This window comes from Pieris brassicae, chromosome 13 (genome assembly GCF_905147105.1).
Source record: "Pieris brassicae chromosome 13, ilPieBrab1.1, whole genome shotgun sequence".
NCBI lineage: Eukaryota > Metazoa > Arthropoda > Insecta > Lepidoptera > Pieridae > Pieris > Pieris brassicae.
In genome coordinates this window covers 2,050,958-2,076,742 of record NC_059677.1, presented here as the reverse complement: position 1 = coordinate 2,076,742, position 25,785 = coordinate 2,050,958, and the positions used below count along the sequence as shown (strand labels likewise).

General features: G+C 35.1%; 1 protein-coding gene across 1 annotated transcript; it reads left to right on the top strand.

Annotated features, from left to right (window-relative positions):
- The first annotated feature begins 328 nt into the window (after positions 1 to 328).
- LOC123717791 (glutamine--fructose-6-phosphate aminotransferase [isomerizing] 1-like) lies at positions 329 to 3,367 on the top strand. Its single transcript, XM_045673982.1, has one exon. The coding sequence runs from the start codon at positions 590 to 592 to the stop codon at positions 2,612 to 2,614; it is 2,025 nt and encodes a 674-aa protein (XP_045529938.1). The 5' UTR covers positions 329 to 589; the 3' UTR covers positions 2,615 to 3,367.
- The last annotated feature ends 22,418 nt before the right edge of the window (positions 3,368 to 25,785 follow it).

The window sequence follows — 25,785 nt, the reverse complement described above, 5'->3', positions numbered from 1 at the left end:
TCTAAGCATCGCAACCCAATAGGTTTCAATGGACTAACGCTCGAGTAAATTCTCGTTTAGCATCGTGGCCGTCCTATATCAGAAAATAATGTTCAAACGGTTAAAAAATAGGCTACATTACAAGAGATTTTTCAAAGAATATAATTTAATACATGTTCCGCAACTAATAATATAAATATATGTGACACGACCTTAAATTTGACACATACAGAATATAATAATACTAAACCTTCCTACACCAGGTGTCAAAGAAGATTGAAACTTTTAAAAATGTTTCATGTTTGACACTTGTGCAAGGGCTGACATTGACATTTGGCATACGTGTTCACTGTTCGGTGTTTTGTAAATTGGATAATATTTGATCCGAAGAAAACTTGTTTCGCCGGTGTTTACTGATATTTATTTTACCAATGAAAAGCAACGATAACGAAACATGATGACGTGTGCTTTGCCGTAAGTGAAAGTAACATATTAGTGGTAGGAGTCATTTGCAAAGGCCTTCAATAACAGTCGTGTTGCGGATCGCTCGCAGTCTTTCGTCGGTCGTGGTTTAGTGCACTCGAGTCGTCGTAAACATTATATCGTAACTATGTGTGGAATTTTCGCATATATTAATCACTTGACACCTAAGAGTCGGCGTGAAATTTTGGAATTACTTGTCAATGGATTAAAACGTTTGGAATACCGTGGATATGACTCTGCTGGTGTCGCCATTGATGCCCCTGACCAGAAAGATATTGCTGTTTTAAAAAAAAAGGGCAAAGTAGCAGCTCTTGAAGAGTTACTTCAACAACAAAGTTTGGACTTAGCAGTTGAAGATTGTGTAGATTCCCACTGTGGTATTGCTCATACCCGTTGGGCTACTCATGGTGAACCAAGTGCTGTTAACTCTCATCCTCAGCGTTCAGGAGAAGACAATGCGTTTGTTGTCATTCACAATGGTATTATTACCAACTACAAAGAAGTAAAAACCTTTCTAGAAAATAAGGGATATTGTTTTGAATCCCAAACTGACACCGAAGCTATTGCTAAGCTGGTTCATCACATTTATAATCAACACAAGGATTACAGTTTCCAAGAGCTGGTAGAGCAGGTAATTCAGCAGCTAGAAGGTGCCTTTGCATTATGCTTTAAATCCCGCTACTTTCCAAATGAATGCGTTGCAACACGAAGAGGAAGTCCTTTACTTGTTGGTATCAAAACAAGACGCCGTCTATCAAGTGATCATGTTCCTATTATGTACAATAACAACAAGGCTACTCGTGGTGTAGTACCATCTATACCTCGAGTTAACAGCCATGCTCATTTTGAACCAGAAGAAGAGAGGGATGTTGAATACTTTTTTGCCTCTGATGCTTCTGCTGTTATTGAACATACCAACAGGGTTCTGTACTTTGAAGATGATGATGTAGCTCATGTAAAGGGCGGTGTTCTGAGTATCCACCGTATGTCTGGAAGCAGCACTGACCCTCATCAACGAGAGATTTTCACACTTAAGTTGGAATTGCAACAAATTATGAAAGGAAATTATGAGTACTTCATGCAAAAAGAAATTTTTGAGCAATCTGAGTCTATTGTAAATACCATGAGAGGTCGTCTTAACTTTGCTGATGGAACTGTTACACTTGGTGGAATCACAGACTATATTCCAGAAATAAAGCGATGCCGTAGGCTAATGCTTATTGGGTGTGGAACAAGTTACCACAGTGCTGTGGCAACTCGTCAATTACTTGAAGAGTTGACGGAACTGCCTGTCATGGTTGAATTGGCTTCAGATTTCTTGGACAGAAATACACCAGTATTCCGTGATGATGTATGCTTCTTTATTTCACAGTCTGGAGAAACTGCAGATACTTTAATGGCATTAAGATATTGCAAACGTCATGGAGCTCTGATTGTTGGAATAACAAATACAGTTGGAAGTTCAATCTGTCGTGAGTCCCACTGTGGTGTACATATTAATGCTGGTCCAGAAATTGGTGTGGCCTCAACAAAGGCTTATACCTCACAATTTGTATCCCTTGTTATGTTTGCGTTGGTCATAAGTGAAGACAGAATTTCTCTCCAGAAGAGACGGGCTGACATAATAGCAGGCTTGCATGAATTGGACAAAAAGATTCAACAGGTCTTAGCGCTAGATGATAAAGTGAAGGCCTTGGCCGAAGATCTCTACCGCCAGCGGTCTCTATTGATTATGGGCCGAGGATATAACTTTGCCACTTGTTTAGAAGGAGCCTTAAAAGTTAAAGAGTTGACATACATGCACAGTGAAGGTATTATGGCTGGAGAATTGAAACATGGACCATTGGCGCTGATCGATGATTCTATGCCTGTTATGATGATTGTTATGCGTGACCCGGTTTATACAAAATGCATGAATGCCTTGCAACAAGTGACTGCCCGCCAAGGACGTCCAATCGTCGTGTGTGAAGAAGGTGATACCGAAACAAAAAGCTTAGCATCCCGAGTCTTAGAAGTTCCAAAGACAGTAGACTGTCTTCAAGGAGTCCTTACTGTCATCCCCATGCAATTATTGGCATACCATATAGCCGTGTTGAGAGAATGTAATGTTGACTGTCCGAGAAATCTTGCTAAATCTGTAACTGTGGAATGATCAGTTATTTCTCACTTAACATTAAAAGTAAGATCTCTAAATGCACAAGTTACTGTATATTTTTAGAGTTGATTAGCTTATTTCCTTGTATATAATATTAATTACGATAGATAGTGTGCACGACATAATCGTAATCAAAAATCAGTGCAGATACAATTATGAATTATTTTAAAGATTGCATAAAAGAGCTTAAACAATCATTCCATTGAATTAAATTTTAACTTTATTGATGTTGCGTCACATTCCCGTCGCAATTACTCAATATATAGCCGGTTGAAATTATTACGATAGATCTTGTTCAAGGTTGCCCTGACAATTCCTATTCCATAGGCTATATTTGAAAATGTTTGTGATATTTTTTTATGTTCTAATCATATAACATTAGATTTATATTTATCCCATTTCCAGAAATTTTGTAATACTCCTATATCATGTCTACGATTGTAATTTGCTAGATATTAGAGATTATACATTATTCCTAGTATAATTCGTAGGTACTGTATATAATTTTCGTATTAATAAATAATTTAGAATGTTGATGTTTATATATTTTTATATAACTTTTATACATTTACAATAAGTGAGAGTGATCTTTTATGTACTTGAGGAAACGTTCAGCGGCAATGTGTTAATGACTTGCCTAGGAATTACTTTATCTCTGCCTTTATCGGCGGAAATATTTGTTTCGACGATCGTGTTTTTTTTATTTAAAACTACTGATTCTGACGCTTTTATAATATAAAAGATTATTTTTGTATCGATTGTCGTCAATAAGATTTAGAAAAAAACTTCGAACATACTTTTATTAAAAATTAAATCAAATGTTGCTAACATTTGATTTAATTTTACTAGTCAAAATTTTGTTATTCCATTTGCAAAAGATCTTTTACTATTAAAAATGTTAATTGTTTATAAGTTTATTTTTAAATATAATAAAGTTGCTTTTACATTTATTTTACTTTGTTTTCATTTTTTTTAAGACTCGGACGTTCGTGGGCAAATTCGTCTTATTAATGTACCATAAACACAAAAATATTTTATTAAGTTTATTTAGGGGTTTATTAAAGCTTATAACTATAATAAACTTATTTAATTATGTACTAGAAAGTATGGTTATGTACGGTAAACTCTTAACAAACGACTGAATACAGCAGTTATATAATTTTCTTGAATTAGAAGTCAAGACAGATCTCATTTTTTTTCAAATTAAAGAAATAAATCATTCTTTGGAGTGGCGGATTTACCAGCACCCTGAATTTGGAGAGCGAATTCTTTTTCCCTCTTCTTCCCTCTTACAAATCTAACAGCTTTTGAGATTTTCTAATGTTTTACAGATTTTGCCGATGACTTTGCCCTCTCACTTGTCAGTGTACATTTGGTATAGCAAACTTCAATATTCTAAAGTAAAACAGCTAGTTCGTCGCCTCCCAGTTCGCACCCTCAGTTCACACTTGGTATAAGGGAAAAGAGCTAAATTGTAGGAAATGTCTCTTTGTCCCTCTTCTGTCCTACGCCTATATCAGTCTGTCCTACTACTGGTTGGAGGCTGCGAACTGGATGGTTTGTGTATAATTTTAAGCTCATTTTTTTTACATGCAATTTCGAAATTGTTGTCTTGTCTAAATAATCTAGGATATTTGTTTTAATTTTATGTATTAAAGCTTACCACATCATACATTGTACTTAATCTACTGCATATTTTATAAAATCTTTCATCTAAAATGTATGACAATTGAAGTAAAAGCTTTTCAAAAAATATATAAAAAATACAATTAAAACATATAGTAAAAAAATCAACAGCAAAACAGCGAATTAGGTTCGAGATAGTCACCTAACAATGCTTACTCTAAAACCGATCACTACCGAATATATCCAGCTCGATATAGCCGAATATAGCAGCCTTTAACGGATTCAATAGTGCTTATCCGCTATTGAATCCGTTAAAATCGCAAAGTATTCGAAAGAGAGGTGCTTGGACTCCTAGGTTGGTTTTTGTAGGAGGAATCTGAAAGATATTTCTGATTGTACACCTAGGGATATGACGATGATATAGTATATGACAATTGACGAGGCGAGGGCGACACAAACTTTACTTTGATAATGTATAAATGTGCCACTGGGCATAAAACCGTGTACGATTGTACTGTACAAGGGATTTTTTAATGTATATATTGATTAAAAATATTGAAAACAATAATTTTAACTAGTAAAGCGTAGCAGAACGCATGTTTAAATTTATTATACGAATTTCTTGAGTCAGTCAGCTTTCCTAAAAATTATTAAAAACACCTAGTAATGTTTCTGGCGTAAAAAATAACTAATAACTCCCATGAGTTGTATAGTATAGTATTGAGTATGTTATATATTATGTCACATTTAAATAATGGTATACCATTTTAACGAGGAACGCGATGAGTGCGTTGTGTTTTTTTAAACTTTTACCAACAAATAAACCCGAAGAGCGTAGCAGATTTTATACAGTCAAATTATTTTCACTGATTGTTCAATTTATTACAAAGAATGGAATTATTTTTTATTATTATTTTAGTTTGTAAATATGTAATCATCCCACTGACATTTTAGTGGATCGTGAATATTGTTAAAAAGTATTCTATTTTTATTGATCTCTTTTTATTTATTGTCAATAGTTAACAGCCATTTTATTTAATTATTGTAAAGTTTTACGAAAAAATCTTTATCCCTTACACAATACAAATAAAATCCTATATTGGCAACATTTTCTGAGTCCTCGTCTTCTTCAAACAATAACATTAACATTGTTAAAGCGTACAAGAAGGCACTTTAAAGTATAATACGAATTGCTTGTTGCCAAAAATACCTAGAAATGTTTCCTAGAAATAACTTACTAATAAGGTCTAATACCTTTATATCCGAACAAATTACAATTGCCTAGTTATTGATTCAATATAAATTGTAATTGAAAATTTGTGTGTTTACTAGTGTACACACGTAGGAAGTGAAACTTCTTTATGACCTTATTTTTCGATAAATGGTTTTATTAGGTATATGCAACTTTACAGAAATTGGTTAAATAAAGTTAAATTAGATAAAGCTTTACAAAGGCTTTTATTATCATAGACATGAATACAAATAATACAATTATTTCATTTTACCTTATTACTACTAAGATTATTACACAATTTCATTAATTGTAATAGAATTATTACTATCATCGTTATTATATATTTTTGTTATTAATGGCTTCGAATCAACCGTGGTAGGGACAAGAAAAAGATGGCGCGTAACGGAATAATGTGACGGTATTTTTTTTTACAACGCCGATAAAATAGTTTCACTTCAAAAACTAGACACAAAAACACAAATTAACAGTAACGTCCTTTTTTATAATCGTGCTATTGTTCCCGACCGAGTGTATATGAAACATCTCGACATCAGCGACTGGGATTTTTGAGCATGTCAGCAAGTGGTTCGACTGGTTAGCGATCCGTTTATTGCAGGAACAGTTCAGTACACCTTGCCATCTTCCACACTACCTTAGGGCTTTGAGTGCCTCATATTGCTTCTGCTTTTAACAATTATTCTTAATAGTCAATTTTACGCATTAGGACGAAGAGGCACGATATACAACTGGTGCATTGTCTATCGGTATAGATATATCTAGACAATTCTTATATATATTATCTAGATAAATAAGTTACAGGGATAAAACGAAATATACTGCCTTTTAGTTTAGGAATACTATTGAAGTAATCTGTATTCGGCGAATAAACAACAAGCTTTATTTGAATATAAAATATTGACTTAATAAACTCGCCATACTGAGATGTTTCAGTCCCCTATTTTGGTATAAACTCTGCTCAAAATAATATAGTTACACGTATTGCAAATATATTTAATAAGGAGTACGCGAGTCCTGACTTATTCTATATTATATCTCCTCACACACAAATTTCGAACTCATAAAACAATTACTTAATCTTTGTCGTTTCGATGTAATTTATTTTTGAATATATTTTTAATTTACCAATCAATAATATCTATTTTTACTGCTGTAGATTGTGAATTAGGTAACTATATACATATGTTTTAGGTATTTTCTGTCAAAAATCTAAATTATTACTAGGAGAAAATTATTTGGAACTAATCTAGGAATCCATTTGAAACATCTACTAGATAGTAAACATTTGTTATAACTGTATTGTAATTGGTGCTTGTGTTTAGTATTGATTATTATGGTTCATAGTTTAGTATATTTTATTAAATTGATAAACCAAATAACAAAACCTAATAAAATAACCAAATAAAAAAATAATAAACCAAAAAGTTCGCGCTGAGTTTTGGTCCGTTTTGCGTAAACTCCTGAAGATGTCTGGGCCCTTCGCTACACGGTGCTCTGTGGACTTCTGATCGTTGGGAAGCCACATCCACTCATTCCAGGACTACGAGGATGACTGATTCCTCTGCGCTGAAACAGCCTCAGTACAATGTATGCCCGTGCGAATCCGATGTGAATCGCTAGTTATACAAATTTATGCGTAGTGGAAAAAGATAATCGACATTGACTGATATGGTTTTATAAGGCACTTATCAAGGAATCATCATTCTCGGTACACATATACACTTACCTAGTAACATTCTTTGTTCTTTCTGCCACAATATAGTACATACACCTTTATGACTAGACTTTTGTAAGGACTATGAGGATAATACTATCAAGCAGTTCAAACATATATTTTAATATATAGTGTAGGTGTTTTCCGTATCGCTAGAAAACGTTTAAATATTTAGAAGAGGCTTTTGTCGAAGTACACTGTTCGACGGCAACTATTAATCGGTATTTATTCATTTATTTAAAAAAATTGCCCAACGGTCGGGACACATACATTACGACGAGACTATAACTTTTCCATCTTAATGATTTGTCTTTTTAATTAAATTTGATTGCTTTACTACAGGACCGAAAACATGCGTTCTTCTAGGCGACATCCAAAATTTATTCTAATGGGATCTTCATCCCCATTGCGTACAAATTAACTAATAAACACTTAACTATTATATTCACACTTAACATTATTAGCAATAAACCAATCAAAACACTTATTCGTTATTATAACAATAAAAAAGATATTAACACTTTTTAGTACAGTAGTTTTTTTTAAGGAATTTATAAGGCTTCATTTTAAAAGTGTCGTCTTTTTTATATAATCTAGAGTCGATAAGTCTATATCTTTGCGAAGTTGTAGGGGGTGGGAGTCTGTTCGCCCACGCTTATTAAGAAAAAACCTAAATATACAGCACATATGCTGCAAGTTATACCAAGTCTACTTCTATTATACCTCTAGATACCCCGGGAATCCTATCATCCCATTTGTCAAAGCTCAACGATATCAAGATTGATTATTCTGATATACGAGCTAGGTCTGGATATCCATAGTTGCTCCACTTTGAAATAAAATTCTTTATTTTTTCTCTTCGTGTTTGTTATGTTTGCCTATAAGTCACATTAAATGTTTATTTTTATTTTACTTATGTATAAGTGTGCCGAGCGTTGGCAAGCTTTTGTAAATAAATAAAAGTCGCTCACAGAGTAGTAAATGCTCATAAAATAAGAAAACGTGCATAGTAGTTAAAAGAAAGCCTTTCAATACTTGTATACAATCCGCACTAACAATCTCAACTTGGGCGCCCTCTAAAGCGCAGCATACAAAGCTACAGATGTCTCACAAATCGATGGAACGATATGATACGGAAGAAAATAAAGAATACATCATTATGTGGCAATGAACGGGACAAGAGGAATAATAAAGAAAGAAAGTGGAGAGAGAAAGTATTAAACTGGCCTAAGTTACAATAAACGCAAAAGAGGAGGACAATTTGGAAGGTGGATAGAGCAGATTAAGGAAACAGCAGCTAGTAAATGGCAGAGAAGGAATACCAGGAATGGCGGGATTTGACGGGAGGAGTCTTTTGCGACAGCACACAGATACCTAAAAAGAATGAGGTAGATATAAAAGTGTTGAAGCGTAAAAGTAACTGAAATAAAGGGATCTATTATTATTATGCTCATAAAATAATTTTAATCGTCTTCCATTTTTCTTATCATTGTTTGTCGTGATCAAAGCAAATTATGCTTATAAGCGCCGATCAAATGATTGAAAGATTATGAGTAAAGTGGTTGATAAGATACAAATTGATTTAGGTGATTTCCTGAAAATTACCTAGAATAAATAAGTAGATAAATTATTTATTGATATTGTGTTGATTTATGCGGCTATACAACAATGTATACAACGGCCGAAGAATTATTCATTTAGATAGAGGTTAGTATTGGTTAGATTAGGTTCTGTCGTAATAATTAAAGAGAACGGGTTTGAGAGTGTAACCCAGACACAAAAAAGGCTTGGGTGACGACGACGAAATTACGAATCACTGTGAATCGCAGTACCGCAGCAGACGCTCGTGAAGGGGATGGAATAAGGGAAACTGTTACCGTGCCTCCCATCCATAGCGAGCAGATGGGGTTGTTGGATTTTGGTGGTCCACTATTTCCAACCAACATTTGTAAGGTCGCTCCGTGAAGCCTGCGAAGTACCCAGGAGGCTTCTGTGCTTTTGAAAGGAGTTAGGCTAGCTTAGTTAGCCAGGACTTTACGCAAAATGGACCTATTGAGAGTTTAAGTGCGAAAACTGAGTCCACATACATACATACCCAACCAACAATAAAAAAAGGGTTATATAGGTTACAATATATTTCTAATTATTTATTATAATTATTGTGTCTTAGTTTTAATACAAATTAAGGTTATTATTTAAAAAAACGTTATTTATTAATCCATACAACAATTGTTTAGTTTACATTTCTATTAGCTGTGTTAGTCATCATCAATAGTTATACAGCCCCTTGTGGGCCTTAGCCTCCTCAAGTACACTTCGAGCTTCCCGGTTCCAATTGCGATCCCCTAATGTTTCGAGGTACTTCACAACTCCATCCCACCAAAGCAGCCTCGGTCTACCGGGTTTTCTCTTGCCACCGGGTTATGAGTTCAGGAACGACCTTAGGGTTCTGTCGTTCGTCAGTCGGTGCACATGTCCGAATGCGAAAGCGAATACGCCAAACACCGTCATCGCAAACAGGACAGGTTCGGTCTCGGGCAGGTTTTAGTACCATAAGTGAGCACCGATCGCGTTGGTACAGAACAAGCTTGGTATTCTTCCTTAGAAGTCGTGATCGGAAAAATCTACGAAGGCCAAAGTAGCAGCGATTTGCCATTTGCGCCTACTGATGTCTCGGCTGGGATTATTATTCTAGTCACCATTGAGAACAAGTAAACAAACTCCTCACATTGTTCAAAGCTTACGTCTTCCACGATAAAGGGATTTCTTTCCTAATGGTTTTGTCGTCATATACTTTGTTTTATCTACATTTACCGACAGGTCCATAGAACTGGCTGCTTTTCGGAGGCTTTAAAACCATTCCGCTAATTGGTTTTGGTGTGACGTGACTAGATCCAGGTCGTCTGGGTACCCCAGTAATTGGATGGACTTATAAAATATAATACCTCTAATATGCTAAGTGGAATAGTAGGCATGCAAGCGCGTCACACTGTATCAGGCCATTATATGCGGTAAATGCGGAGATGTCACTTTGTATCTTTACATAATTAGTGGTATTAGCCATCGACATTTTAGTCAGCCGTATAAGTTTTAAGGGAATATTGAATTCAGTCATTGCCTCGTTAAGTTTAGGACGTAGATCGCAATCGTAAGGTAATTTAAATTCTATAAACAGATGGTTAGTGGGTATTCCGAATTCCGTCATCTTTTCTAACACCGTCATGAGTGTGAAAACTTGGTCCATAGTAGAACTGTTGGGACGAAAACCACATTGATACTGACCAATTGTAGTCTCGGCATATGGCTGAAGTTTACAATAGACGGTAGTAGGCATATAAAGTTTTCTCAAACCTAGTTGTGTAAGTATAAGTTCTAAAAATTAAGGTTAGTTTTGTTAGTATACTAGAACATTATCTGTTCGCCCTTTTTATGGTAAATGCCTCCTCCATACTTTTTCTATTTATCTTTGTCTTTAGCATCCAATTTTTTCACCGCAAAATCTATTTCGTCATCCGACCATCTTTTCTTTCGTACATCTCTACACAACATCTCAACATACATCTCTTGCCAGTAGGTCCGGTCCATTTTGTTCTTTTAAGTCCACCTTTTATCTCGCGCTTTAGATATATGACCTGCCCATTCTCATTTAGCCTTAGAGCGTGTACAAGTGCATCTGTGTTATTGTTACTAAATCTCTTGTTTTGTTTATTCTTCTTAACTTTAAATGCTTCTTTCCAATGCATGCTAGCAAGACGGGATTCTTGTTGTTATATGTTATATAATTGATTTATTTAGTTCTTATTAAAATCCAAAGTTTAAAGTTCAAAATAACTTCATAGGAGTTTAAAATATTGAAAGAGATTCAATCGCTCTTATAAAGCCAATATAAAATATATAGTCTTAATAAAAATACAAGTTACATCTTCTTAACCTTACGATTAAGGGTGTTACTTAGAAACCGGATCCAAGTTAAGATACAGAAACAAAGAGTAAATTTTGACACATTAAGATGTCATAATTCGCGCCATTTCTCCTTATATAACGCTTAGAGCTAAAATGTCTTCCGTATGTCAGCTTGCTTCACGTTGTTTACTTAATTAGAAGCGAATTTAATATGCGCACATAAAAAGTAGAATAAGTAATAAGAAAAGTTCATTGGTGCACAGCCGTAATTCTAACGCATGACCTCAGAATTGTGTAGCGCGTCCAAGCCGCTTGGCCAATAGTGCTCGTGTACTACTCTAAAGCAGTAATATAAACAAAGAGATTGTTTACTCGCTCTCTAACCAAATATAAATGTCAAATGTATCAAAAATCCAGAATTCTTCGCCAATACCTTTGCGGGAGACAACTAATACTTGCTAGAAGTAGAAGTAACGTTCCTTTAAAACATGGCAATAGTCAGTAATTATAATAATGTCAGTAATCCTAGTCCTGGTCCATGGGAAAATCAAACCAGACAAACCACTGGTTGCTAATCTAGATAGATTTGCTTTTATTTATTATTTATTTAATTATTATCACTTCCTGAATTAAAAAAAAACACTGCAACTGCGACTTTATCGCTATACGATCTCTTCAGGCAACCCTAGTAAAATAAAAAGAAATATGATGTGTAAAAGTGCATAAACAAATCGTACAAACATAAAAACATATAGAATCACCACCCTTAATCTAAAATAAAATAAAAATGTGATAAAATAAACAAAAAGCTAATCTCACGGAATCATGAATTGCGATGCAATAGAAATGAATAAGAAATAAAATAATTACAAAAGTAACGATTGAGCAGGATAGGATATGGTATGAGCTGTTGGATGGAATTTCCAATAATGAATTCATTTTTAAGATAAGAGGGAGTTTTGGGATGGAAAATAATTGAGTATAGAAGTTGAAGAAGATGAGCGTCACGTCTGTGTTGAATAGGTAGCTTTTACGTTCCTTATAACTCACGCACTATTTACTGTGTGTTTTTTTTTAAAGAAATCTATACTTGCAATATTTGTAAATGTGAGCACCATGTATCTATTTTAGCAGTGTTGGCCTAGTGGCTTCAGCCTGCGTCTCTCATCCCTGAGGTCGTAGGTTCGATCGCAGGCTGTGCACCAATGGATTTTCTTTCTATGTGCGCATAACATTGACTCGAACTGTGAAGGAAAACATCGTGAGGAAACCGGCTTGCCTTAGATCAAAAAAAAAGTCGACGGCGTGTGTCACTCACAGAACTCTGATCACCTACTTGCCTATTAGATTAACTAATGATCATGAAACAGATACAGAAATCTAAGGCCCAGACCTAAAAAAGATTGTAGCGCTATTGACATATGTATCTACATAATTATTTAAACTCAAACTCTAAATAAGAGTTACTCAAAAAAAGAAGTTAAATTAATTGTAAATTTACATTTACGACCAGTTCGCAAGTCAAGGGAGTAGATCGGGCAACAAGAACTGCCAAGATACTCATACAAATTGTTTGAACTGGAGCAAATCAATCCCAAAGATTAGGATCATTTAAATATTCGTCAAATTTATAAAAAGCTTTATTGATTAATTTACGTTTAACGAAGGCTTTGAATTCATTTAGTGATAATTCTCTTATTTCGCTTGGGAGTTTGTTGTAATAGCGAATACAATTTCCATATAAGGAGTGGTTTATCTTCTGGAGCATGCTTGGTCGTACACTCAAATTAGTTCTATTTCGCGTATTATACTAGTGAAATTCACCATTTGTTTTAAAATCGTTTGTATTTTTTTGTACATACAACAAGGCTTATTGACCAGACAGTGTCATAATATTTAATTCCTTAACCTTATTTCGTACCAACTCCCTCGGAGAAACGCAACAAATTCCCCTAACAGCCCGCTTCTGCAGCACAAATATGGATTCAACCTCTGCAGCAGCACCCCACGGTAGAATACCGTACGACATAATGCTGTGAAAGTAGCTTAGTTATTTGCTGCATTGTTTTCATAACATGCGCCTATTTTATTTTAATATTTTTTTTTATTCTAGGTACATGGACTTCACATATAATTCAGTGAATGTGAACAAAATATTGTGCCTTTTTTAAATGAGTAAATATGGAGTTTCTAACTAATTCTTCTCCATATGTATACCTTTTGGAAGGGGCAAATAGAGTTTTTTTTTAATATCTTTAACTCGTAATTTTGACTTTCAAAAGTGTCCTTTTTTAGAGGCCTATAAATGATTTGATGATTTGACTTTGAATTCTGGGTAGTATAAAGAGCTTAGCATCGACTCTGACCTATCGCTTGTTGTGGGCCGTTGGCCGTGTTACGATGCAAGTAGGTCGTATGATGAAACAGAGAGAGGCATGTATTATACGCAAGCGAAATATTGCGCGATGATGTCTCTCCCGAATCGTGTGTATTTAGACACAAATTTATTATCTTTGACACAGGTAATGAATAAAAATGTGTGCGTGTACACACGTAAGAAGTGAAACTTCTATATGACTTTATTTTTCGAAAAATGATCTACTATATGCAACTTTACAGTATTTTATTAAATAAAGTTTAACAAAAGGCTTTTATTATCATAGACATGAATACAAATCATACAATTATTTCATTTTGCCTTATTACTACTAAGATTATTACAGAATTTCATTAATTGTAATAGAATTATTACTATCATTGTTATCGTTTTAATATATTTTTGTTATTAATGGCTTCGAATCTCTTCGAATCAACCGTGGTAGGGACAAGAAAAAGATGGCGCGAAACCGAAGAATGTGACGCGTAACCGAAAAATGTGACGGTAAATATTTTTCCAACGCCGATAAGTTTCACTTCAATAATCAAGTGGCGCTAAAACCCTAAATAGGTCTTGATTGCATCAGTTTTTCGATAATTTTTATCAAATGGAGAAGTAAGTTGATCAGCCTCGTATCGTTTTTTATAGAACTGGGCAAACGGGCAGCTGGCTCATCTGATGTAAGTGATACCGTCATGGAAACCCAATGCCAGAGGGCTCAGGAGTGCATGTTAGCCTTCAAACGGGTCTGACACGTCACGGGATTGGTAAATTGGTTCCTCGTAGTGCTAACTGCTAAGTGCTGACTGCGGATAAAGATATTTTCCGTTGGTTAATTCTAGAGGAGCCATGATTTAAACGCACGATGAGGGTTGAGGGTCACACTTAAGTCGCTGGGCCATCGTTTCTCAAGCGGGGGATCGAGTTTGTTTTAAAAGGGCATTGCAGTCTGTTGAAAAATAATGAATACAAGCTACATTTAGGTACATATTTTACATAACGTTTTGGCTTATTTGTGGGTCGCGACATTGGATTGAGATTGAATATTAATTTTGGTCGATAGCGATGCACTAGGTCAGATAGTGGTCGGATAGAGACCATACCAGGAACTTACCAATATAAGATTCTAGACGGGCCTAATTAAACACTTTCCGATCCCAGAAGTTGAGGAATTCATTGAATTGATTTATGAGGTTTTAATTGTAATAAACGTAGCTAGAACAAATTATTACAATTGTCAATATGTTCCATAGATGTTTGTGTACTGTATTTACAATTTTCTTAACCTACGTAATAACAAAATTAATTAAAAATGAAAAAAAAAAGAAAATTTAAACAAATCTTAATGGTTTGGTCTGTTTTGTAGTGTACCTTTATCGCTGGCAACATTTCCTGGATACTTATTCGTTGGAGGAAAGACTCTTAAATTTGAGACGTTTGTGTACTTAACTTTATTATTATTCTTTACTTTTATTTAATTTTAGGTCGCGGCTTATAAACCGAATGATTTTTTTAAGAGGGGGCAACGGCAAGATCTCACTCATTCGATGTTAAGAAATACCGTCCCTGGACGCTCGAATTAATTCGGTGGGTAGCTGGTTCCTAATAGTGGTAGTGCACTCGTGAAGCTTATACTCCACCCTCCCTCGCGAGGGGCTGTTTATTCCCGTTCGGGGCACGTACCCCTTCGGGTGGTGTTTATGATCGCGCCCTGCTGATACAGTGCGGTCTGATAGCCCTTGGTGGAGGCTGCATCCGCGGGCGCTACTCGCTGCACGCAGCCGAAGTCGGGGTATCAATCTGGTCGTGATGGGTCATGGAGTAATCTCTACTACTACTACTCTACTACCTGGTGTCGTAGTCCGGGTGGTGGTACGCAGCAAAAAATGCCTTCAAAACGCTCTGTGGTAGAACGACGGACGTCGAGGTGAAACTGTTGGAATTTCCTATTGTGCCTCGATGTCCGATGAAAAAGCTCAGCGGCAGCTATTAATCTAAACAACTCGGAATACCTAAGTAATCTAGCAAATATGAAGGTTTATCAAATTATAAGTTTATCTTTCGCGTGGCGTTTAAACGTGACGAACCGTGATGTATAATCACAACAATAGATATTTCTATATGCGCAACTAATAAAATATAAAAAAATCAATGGCGCTACGACCTTTTTTAAGTCTGGGCCTCAGATTTCTGTATCCGTTTCATGATCGAATGTATATCGAATAGGCAATTAGGTGATCAGCCTTCTGTGCCTGACACACGCAGTCGACTTTTTTGGGTCTAAGGCAAGCCGGTTTTCTCACGATGTATTTCTTCAACGTTTGAGCTAATCTTAAATGCGCACATAGAAAGAATATCCATTGGTGCACACTCGGGGATCGAACCTACGATCTCGGGGATGACAATCGCACGCTGACTAGGCTAACACTGCTCATGTGCAAATATTAGTTGTCTACGGTAAAGGAATTGGCGAATAATTCTGGCTTTTTGGCACATTTTTTTGATACATTAAAAGAGCGTACCTTTTTCTCTCTTCTTAAGGATCCTACATTATTATTATCACCCTGCTCTGTAATTGCACAAAAACAGACAAAACTGACATGTCGTACATCAAAAAATCAACTAAAATCTAATAGGAAGCTGAACGCCTACTTTGTACATGTATGGTTGTAGTGGCTTTGTATTATTATCTAAATAACGTTTTAATTTTTCACTAAAATATCTTCTTATCCGGTACATCTTGACAGAGCGGACGTGTACCTGTATCTTAATCATAAAAATAAAAATGTACCTTAATCCTTTTTTTTGTATAATTAAGGTGTTGTTTTTTTTATTATTATGTGTGTTTCGTTAGTAATAAATATTATGAAAAGTGTTATTTGGTAATATGCATATAACACGAGTTAAAATAGCGGTTATTATAAAATATTAACTATGTAGTTCAAGAAAAATGTAAATACTGTATATTTCATTTTTTTGATTACGAATAAAAATATTATATGAGTTAAATATTGATTTTTATCAATCGTGCTTGTAAAAATATGCATTTACTTAACTTATCCTAAATTCCGGAATTTTGATCGGAATATATGTTGAAGTTTACGTTTGTGTACGTGTCTACAGCCATCTAAAGAGTTCATCAGTTTTCGTGGGTTCTTAAAATTATAAATATGTTCTATATCTTGTAAGCTATAGAGGCGGGACTTATCCTTAAGTCAATCCCGTCAAAAAAAGTGCTCGCTTAGTGTTAAGTATAAATTCTAAATTGTGCTATGAGGCGGTCACAGCAGGTCACTAGCCACTGGCCGGTCCCTACACCTGAGTCGAAGATTGCATACAAAACCGGATTTTAAACCGAATTACACAGTTTTCCTGTTAAGGTATATAAATATTTTCGCTTTATATGAACTTATGTATGTATGTAGTAATTGATTCGCCTGTCTTAATTAAAAAATTAATACCAGAAAAGAGTAATCAGAGAACACAAAAAAGCAAAGAATTCCAGTAAATACACGCTATTCTCCGGAACGACTCAATCGATTCCCATAGATTACACTTATAAAACAAAATAGATAGAAACAAATAATATAATAAAGCTTTAAACTAAAACAAAAAATCTTTACGTAAGTTTCTTTCAGTTTTGCGGTGATATTACGAAATTAAACATTATAATTCTCGCGCTAACAGCGCGTGTTGCAAAACATAATAAAATAATGATAGATTACGAAAAAGTTGATTGCGACCATGTCTATTAATTAACCGAAGTTGCATTAACGTTTTTTTTATATTTTAACTTTCCTCTGTGCAAAATAGTTTCGCATTTTATTATAAACATTATTTACATTTTAATGATAAGTGATAAATAGCGGGATCTCGGACACATGAACTTAGTCTCAAAATATTATAGAACACTAAGACCGTTAATGAATATTACCTTAGTTTAAGCTATTGTATTGTAGTAACATAATATTATTCATAAGCCATAATTATTGTATAGGCATGTAAATTCACACTCTCTTTTGTGAACTTAATTTAAAAAATAAAATAAAACATTCTAATGGCATCAGATCTTAAATATATATTGAATATCTTTTCCTTGTCACTCACGTGTCACTTGGCTAATAAATTAGGCAAAACATTTCGATTGTTATAACGTATCATGCGTGTATAGTCTGTGTGATTTTTAAAAAAACAACTAAAGCATGGAAGTTAAAAAGTACATAGTTTCTTTTATATGTACGTCGTATGTTTTAATACTTAGGACAGACTTCTCATTCACTGGTTTCACATTTAATTTAAGTCATACTTTTAAATAATGTCTTAGAGCCCTTGTCTATAGGCGAATTCTTAAAAGTATTAATGTATGAACCTATTTCTTTCTAAAAAGATGCTTGTATAAGAAGATATTACATGTCTGAAATGACATAACTTATTTTACTCATTTAGATTTATTTTCGAAGATAAAATAATCTTTGTAAGCACATTTCCTTTATAAATAATAACAGCAATAAATATAATATGTCATTTCAAATCCGCTAGCACGCGAATAACCGTTGTTTTCGTGAATGTAATTATTATTGACTCATGTTATTACAATTATTTGTCCCGCGGCCAGGCTGCGGTATTTCGACCTCACGGCCTTGTCTTATTCTTTTTTCGATATGACGAAAATTGTGCAATATGGCGGGACATAAATTCGCTAATATAATTTTTAGGCGACATAATCCGTAATTTGTTAACACTTGATCCTTATAATTTATTGCTATAAAGATGAGTCTTATTAAATTGAATTACAATGGATGGGCCTCCTCTTGACTTAACTTGAGTCATACGTTACTAACTATTACCCACGCAAATAACTGGAACAAAACCAGCTGCCTACTAAAGTATTTCCGAACCAATTAAACTTAGGGTTCTTCAAGAAAAGTTCGTACCAATAAAAGACCGGCAAGACACTTGCCTTCTGGCAATGTAAGTGTCCATGAGCGGCGGGATCACTTAACATTAGGTAAGCTTCCAGCAGGTTTTCTTTCTATTACATAAAAAAAATATACCTACAAATAGGAAAACTATGATTAAAATGATGGAATCATTGGTTTTTGATATAGGTACGGGACAAAGCTAAAAGCGTGTAGGCAGGAAGTGACTTTGTTTTATACTATAGAGGTGAATAAACATATAAAACTTCCTATTAAACCGCTGTCTATTAATGTAGTAAAATCCGTAGTTTAAAGATCTAAGCTTAGATACGGGAAGCGACGTTATTTTACATTATATACAATGTTTTTCGCTTAATAGACATTTAGGGAACGATTCTACCCAACACATTTACAGAAGTTACAGCTGGCTCTGAATCTTATCCATAAAACTTTCATCGAAAAATCTAATATGTTTATAAAAATGTATACGTACGAGGCGTCATACCAGGTATGAGATGGCTACGTACAATCAACAATGTGCAGTAAAACAAAAAAGTCATTTGGTCAGATGTCAGTGGCCTCTTGAGGGACGGCGGCGAAATTCCATCGTTCTCTTGACGCACGCCGTCAGAATAATAAACATGAGAACAACTACTTCCAAGCGGTGAAACTTTGTTAGATAATTGGATCACAAATGCTTAGCGACTTAGCTGTAGATTGTAATATTTTGAACGGTAAATTGAAGAACAATATGAAATTAGCACTGTGGTTTATGTATATTTTTTGTTAATAAATATATATAAAATATATACACTACAAGTGTTATTAATACGAAACGTAACACTAGATAGTAATGTAAAGTAAAGTTTAGTTAAAAAGTCATTTTTAACCAACGGTCTGTACTAGCTTAGATATTTTTTTAATGTTTAGTCACCCGTTACGTGAAATGAAACGACAGTTTTATAATTTATAAATTATTCGGAATGTTATCTATGGTAATCTTAAAACTGAATCAGTCACCTGCACAATCTCTTACCAGTTTCAATTTTCTTATCAATCACTAATAAAATTCAATAATCGCAAATTTATAATTTTAATCACATCGTTTTTTTTACTACCAACATACAAATATACAGTATTTGTAATATTCTTAACCTACATAACAATAATAGTAATAATTAATAAATAGAGAATTGAAACAATTTTGAAAATGACGGTCCTGACGCGCCTTTTCCGGTACCTGTACTCGCTCGGCACTGTCCCGAAGTGCTGAAAGACCGCTTCGATACATCCGATCCCTAAAAAAGGCGATCGCTCTGATCCATCCAACTATCGCCCAATCGCAATAACCTCCTTGTTCTCCAAAATAATGGAATCCATTATTAATGGCCAGCTCTTGAGTTATCTAGAGGGCCACCAGCTGATTAGCGATTATCAGTACGGCTTTCGTCGTGGTCGTTCGTCTGGTGACCTTCTAGTATACCTTACTCATAGATGGGCAGAGGCAATTGAGTCCAAGGGGGAGGCACTAGCGGTTAGTTTGGACATAGCGAAAGCCTTCGATCGGGTGTGGCACAAAGCACTGCTCTCGAAGCTTCCAGCCTACGGGCTTCCTGAGAAATTATGCGACTGGATCTCCAGCTTTCTAGCCGATCGGAGCATCAAGGTCGTCGTCGACGGAGCATGTTCCGACCTTAAACCCGTGAATGCTGGGGTCCCACTAGGCTGTGTTCTATCCCCGACCCTGTTTCTTCTGCATATCAATGACATGTTGCAACTTAGCAACATTCATTGCTATGCGGACGACAGCACTGGGGATACTCTTTACACTGGCCGGGCAGGTATTTCTGGGGCAGTTGTCGATGAGTACCGGAACAAACTTGTGTCTGAAGTCGAAACTCTTTTACGTGGAGTCTCAGACTGGGGTAGACTAAACCTAGTCCAATTTAACCCCAAGAAGACACAAGTCTGCGCGTTTTCCGCGAAAAAAATACCCTTTGTCGCTACTCCTCTTTTCGAAAACACTCTTCTTGAAGCCACAGCCAGCATCAGAATACTTGGCGTTGACATATCGAACGACGTTCAGTTTCGCGGTCATTTGGAGGGAAAGGCTAAATTAGCCTCCAAAAAGCTTGGTGTGCTCAGCAAGGCGAGACGGTACTTCACTCCGGGCCACCGCTTGCAACTCTATAAAGCGCAAATACGGCCCCACATGGAATACTGTTCTCACCTCTGGGCGGGGGCTCCCCAGTACCAGCTCCTTCCACTTGACCGTATCCAACGAAGAGCGGTTCGAATCGTCGATGACCAATCCCTCTCCGAGCGGCTCGATCCTTTGGCGTTGCGTAGAGATGTGGGGTCACTCTGCATCTTCTACCGCATTTACCATGGAGAGTGTTCAGAGGAGTTGTTCGGATTAATACCTGCAGCTGAGTTTCAGCATCGGACGTCGAGGCAAAATACAAAATTCCACCCGTATCACCTCGACGTCCGCCGTTCCACGACTGAGCGTTTTTCAAGGCAATTTTTGCCGCGCACCACCGCTATGTGGAACCAGCTGCCCACTGAAGTATTTCCGAACCAATTCGAGCAAAAAATTCAAGAAAAGAGCGTACAAATTCTTAAAAGGCCGGCAACGCACTCGCGAGCCCTCTGGCATTGAGAGTGTCCATGAGCGGCGGTATCACTTAACATCAGGTGAGCCTCCTGCCCGTTTGCCTCCTATTTTATAAAAAAAAAAAATTATGGTCATTGCGGCAGTGTACCTTTAACGCTGGCAGCATTTCCTCGCTGTATTGCGACACTTATTGAGCGAGGGTCTGCTCTGGGGTCGCTGGTAATAAGTACCAGGTGCCAACAAAATATCTAATTAGGGCCTGTGCATTAGAACCCCACGGTCCAAACGGAACAAAATCAAAGTTGAAGGAATTACTCTTATATTTGAGCTGTTTATTATTTTCCGCTCGCTCCGAGGCCGCGCCATCTTTTGTGCTTATCTGAGGGAGGTGAGACGGGGCTAACGTGTCCATACAAGTAGCATCCCATTCCAAAGCACGTCCCATCGTCCAAGGGATCAATGACCATTCGGCCGCTTGCAATCATCTCTGGCGATGCCTGTTGGCGCCAAAATGGCTTGAACATTGACAAAGACAAGAGAGTGACGTTTGATGTCCTTAAGCATGGCATGGCGAAAGATGCACTCTTTTGGCAAAGGAGGCTATTGTGTCGTAGGCTACTTTCTTCAAAGCCAGAGGAAAACCTATAGGGAGTAGATATGGGCAATTGTTAGAGACGGCTAATAATTTAGGGCTCAAAAGTGTTGCGCGAAGGCATTAAGTCAATTACCGACTTCCCTAGACCACCTTGCGCGGTGTGTAATTGAAGTTTGAATATTTATAATCAATTATTAGTTAATTAAAATACATAATTGTCTTTAAATATTTTATCAAGATCTTTCGTACGTTGCCGTAACTGAAATTGTAATTGAAATATATAGAAATATGGTCATAAATGATTAAATATTACGTTCGCAGCGCAAACAAAATTAAACAGAAAGATTATTTGAGTTAAAAGAGTAAAATTAGAGTGTCGTTTATTCTGAATTAGAACAAAACTTGGATAAAACACTGGCATTTTGATAGAAACTATATCTTGAAGGTCGGATACCAGTTTTGCAACATTTCACTTTAATGTCTTGAACAAAGGATCAATGCAAAAGCCCCTTCACTTGTTATATGTTTTGAACAGGAAACGAGTCCAAGGCAACGGAATATTAAAAAAGCTACCGGTATTTATGAGTTGACAAACTAACAAATATACATAAACATAAATTCGGTTCACTGTTTACTTCGTTAAACAGTAACACTAAGATGTTATTTACCCATAGTATATATAGTTTAATATAACAAGAGCCTCTCACTGTCCACTATATTGCTTTAGCCCGTTCGGGGACACTTTTATTTATCCTATAAATAACTCGCATTTTAGGTAAAAACTTATTATTTTTTTGAAGAAATGTTGTTGTAAATGCTATCATTTACAACAAAAAATTAAAACTGGTTCTATAATCAGTATAAAAATTTGTCAATAACTAGAGTTATGTAACCCAATATTAAGTTAGAAATAAATATTTTAGCTACTAATTGGAATCATACTTGAAGCCAATATGAGTATTTAGTTTTTATCACACTCATAAACTGTAGTTTAGCATTCTCGTTTCCGTTAATGTCCATAACATAAGTGTAATTTAGATTTATGAACCCTTACAAAAGCCCCTAATGTTGTGTTAGTTATAAGCTTATATTTTAAACCATTAAAGTCAGTTCTTACCTAGCTTATTACTTATACATCTCCGTACAACAACCGCTCCCGAACTTTATTCATGTAAGTATTAAAAATATTAGAAATCAAATATGCAGTATTTACATTTTTTTAACCCACATAATAATAAAAATCATAAAAAGAAACAAATGTATAGTTTGGTCCCTGTGGTAGTGTACGCTGGCAGCATTTACTCGCTGTATTGCGATACTTATTCGTTGAGCGAAGAAAGAAAATATATATATATATACATATATATTTAATATATAGTTTATTGGGATCGTACTGTTACCGACTGAAGTTTTACATCGTTATCGTTTATCGAATTTATAATATATTTTAAAGAAGTTTTCTGAAAATGAGATTGATTTTCCGATGAACAAATTATTGGTTAACGGCACTAAAGAATGTTCAGCTAGTCGAACTCATAAAAGAAGTCTTCCATAACCAAGGTCGTAGGAATTTGCGTCCCAAAAAATCATAAACATATTAATGACTATTTTCCTATAGAATCTATAAATATCGACAAATAAAAGTTAATTTCTATTTAATATTTGTGATACAGCAAGACCCTGTCCAAGTGCGTGGGTTAATGGCCGCCATGACCATGGATCCTTGTATAAAGTAGATATATATACGACGAGACGCCCACTGTGGTATTTTATATACCTAAAACATTGAGTATACATAACTCCTATTTGGTAATACTTATGTTTGACGACCGTTGAAACCTGTTTGCGTTCGCGGATGAGACTGAAAGTTCACTAGTTGACATTTGGAACATCTTTTACATTTATGTCGCAAAATCTCCGAATAAAACTATAATAATATTATTTCGATTTTATCGTTACTTTGTTAGCATTAAGTTGCAAGAATAAGATATTTAATGTTTTTAATTTATTTTAATTTAAGTAAATGATTGCAGTATTTTCGTATAAGTATTTTAATAAGCTTAATATTCTTTCTACTTTCTGTCTGATTTGTCTGATCTGTCTTTATTTTATATTATTAGTTTTCTTCTTTTTGTATTACTGGTTATGATATAATGTTTAAGATGATAAATTGAAAATAAAGCATTGAAATTAATTGAAAACAAAAAAATTATTTCCGACACACAAATATTTACAATATTATTTTTGTTATTTATTACATAGTAATAATTAAATGTTGATAAGTAGAAAACAAAACAAATTTAAAAAGTTTAGTCCCTTTGGCAGCATTAAAGTAGTACATACATTTATTTAGCTATAAACAAAAAAAACAATTCAAGATTAATAGATAAATAAAATCAAAGAGCAGTGTTGGCCTAGTGGCTTCAGCGTGCGACTCTCATGCCTGAGATCGTAGGTTCGATCCCCGGCTGTGCACCAATGGATTTTCTTTCTATGAGCTATAACATTAGCTCGAACGGTGAAGGAAAACATCGTGAAGAAACCGGCTGGCCTTAGACGCAAGTCGACGGCGTGCGTCAGGTACCTTCTGGAGCCTTCTGGCTGATCACCTACTTGCCTATTAGATTAACAAATCATCACGAAACATATACCGAAATCTGAGGCCCAGACCTTCTGTACAAAGAAGGTGGCGAAAATTAAACTTGTTTTAATTATAGACAAAGAAATGGGAAACATTTTCTGGAAGGTCCGATATATGTAATGAACATGAGAATATAGTTCGCAAGTTTCCGTCCTTTCTAGGTAATAATAATAAGTTTCAATTAAAAAATATCTTCGTGTAGTTTTAATACTTTTAAATATATCGTTTAAAACGAAGCCTCTTTATGCAAACACCTAGTAAAAGTCAAGATTCAAGGTAATCGAGTGACGGGGACCCACTACGTCCTTCAACTTTACGCTGAACAATCTATAAGTTAAGAGTTATTTCAATATTGTAAGAATAAAAATTATATTCAAATATTTCTATAAAATGAATATAACATTATTGAATATATTTAACTAGTCATAAACAAATCGTCTTTATATTATTTATAAATAAAATATAAATATCATAATAATGCTAACATAAATTTATATATCAAAAACTAACCTTAAAATATAATAACTAAAATATATTATTAAAAGGAATCCCTTTAGACAAGGTTCCGAAGTAACTGTCAGCGTCAACTTTGAACAGCTAGACTAACTCTTTGTTACCTTAACAGCTGCCAGTCTTTGGTCTCCTATTTATTTATATTATGCCAAATTTAACTAAAACTATTATACAATTAAAAGTAATAATTATACTATTACCAGAAAACCGCTATTACTCTTATCTAAGTTACAGATGACAGTAGACCGTAACGGGCAGGACAAGTGAACAAACCATAGACCGTGCCTGGAACGAAACAAGGAATGAAAGAACGGGTCTCGCAAGCAATTGCGACCACTTCGCATTGGTCTGCAAATAATATGTCATTGAAAAATTTAATAACGTTTTCTGTTTGTTAATCATAATCAAATAATCAATAACAACGATCCTAGATGTGAACACTGGATAATACCAGAACTCGTTTAATAAGGCTGCGAGAAATATTGTTATTATTTAACATATACGTTAAGATGCGATAGATAAACATCTTAAGCAGGACAGGTATGTTTGTATACATAATGGCCTAAAAAGATCTTCAATGTAGCTGCTTCCATAATATAGTTAGCGTGTAAACTGTAAAGGTGTTTTTGAAAAAGCATTAGACCAGAATCATCCAGATGCACCAGATATGGAGTTCTCATCGTCGACGATTGGCCGTTTGTTTTATTTCCGTGCAGCTTAATAGATAACTTTGAAAGTCCTTCGAATGCATAAGAATTTAAGATAATAATACTATATTTTTAAATGTGCAATTCCAGCCTAGACCAAAAACCATAATTATTGTAACTATCGCTACCACATTTTGAATATGCCGCCACAAAATTCACAGATTAGCAAATAATAATATCCATCGTTAATTCTGCATAGTCAATAAATAACGTAATCATAAACAGAAAAAGAAACAAAAAATTGTTTCAGTTTTATTCATTTGACAAGTACAGTTGACAATCCAAAATTCGGCATCCGAATGCC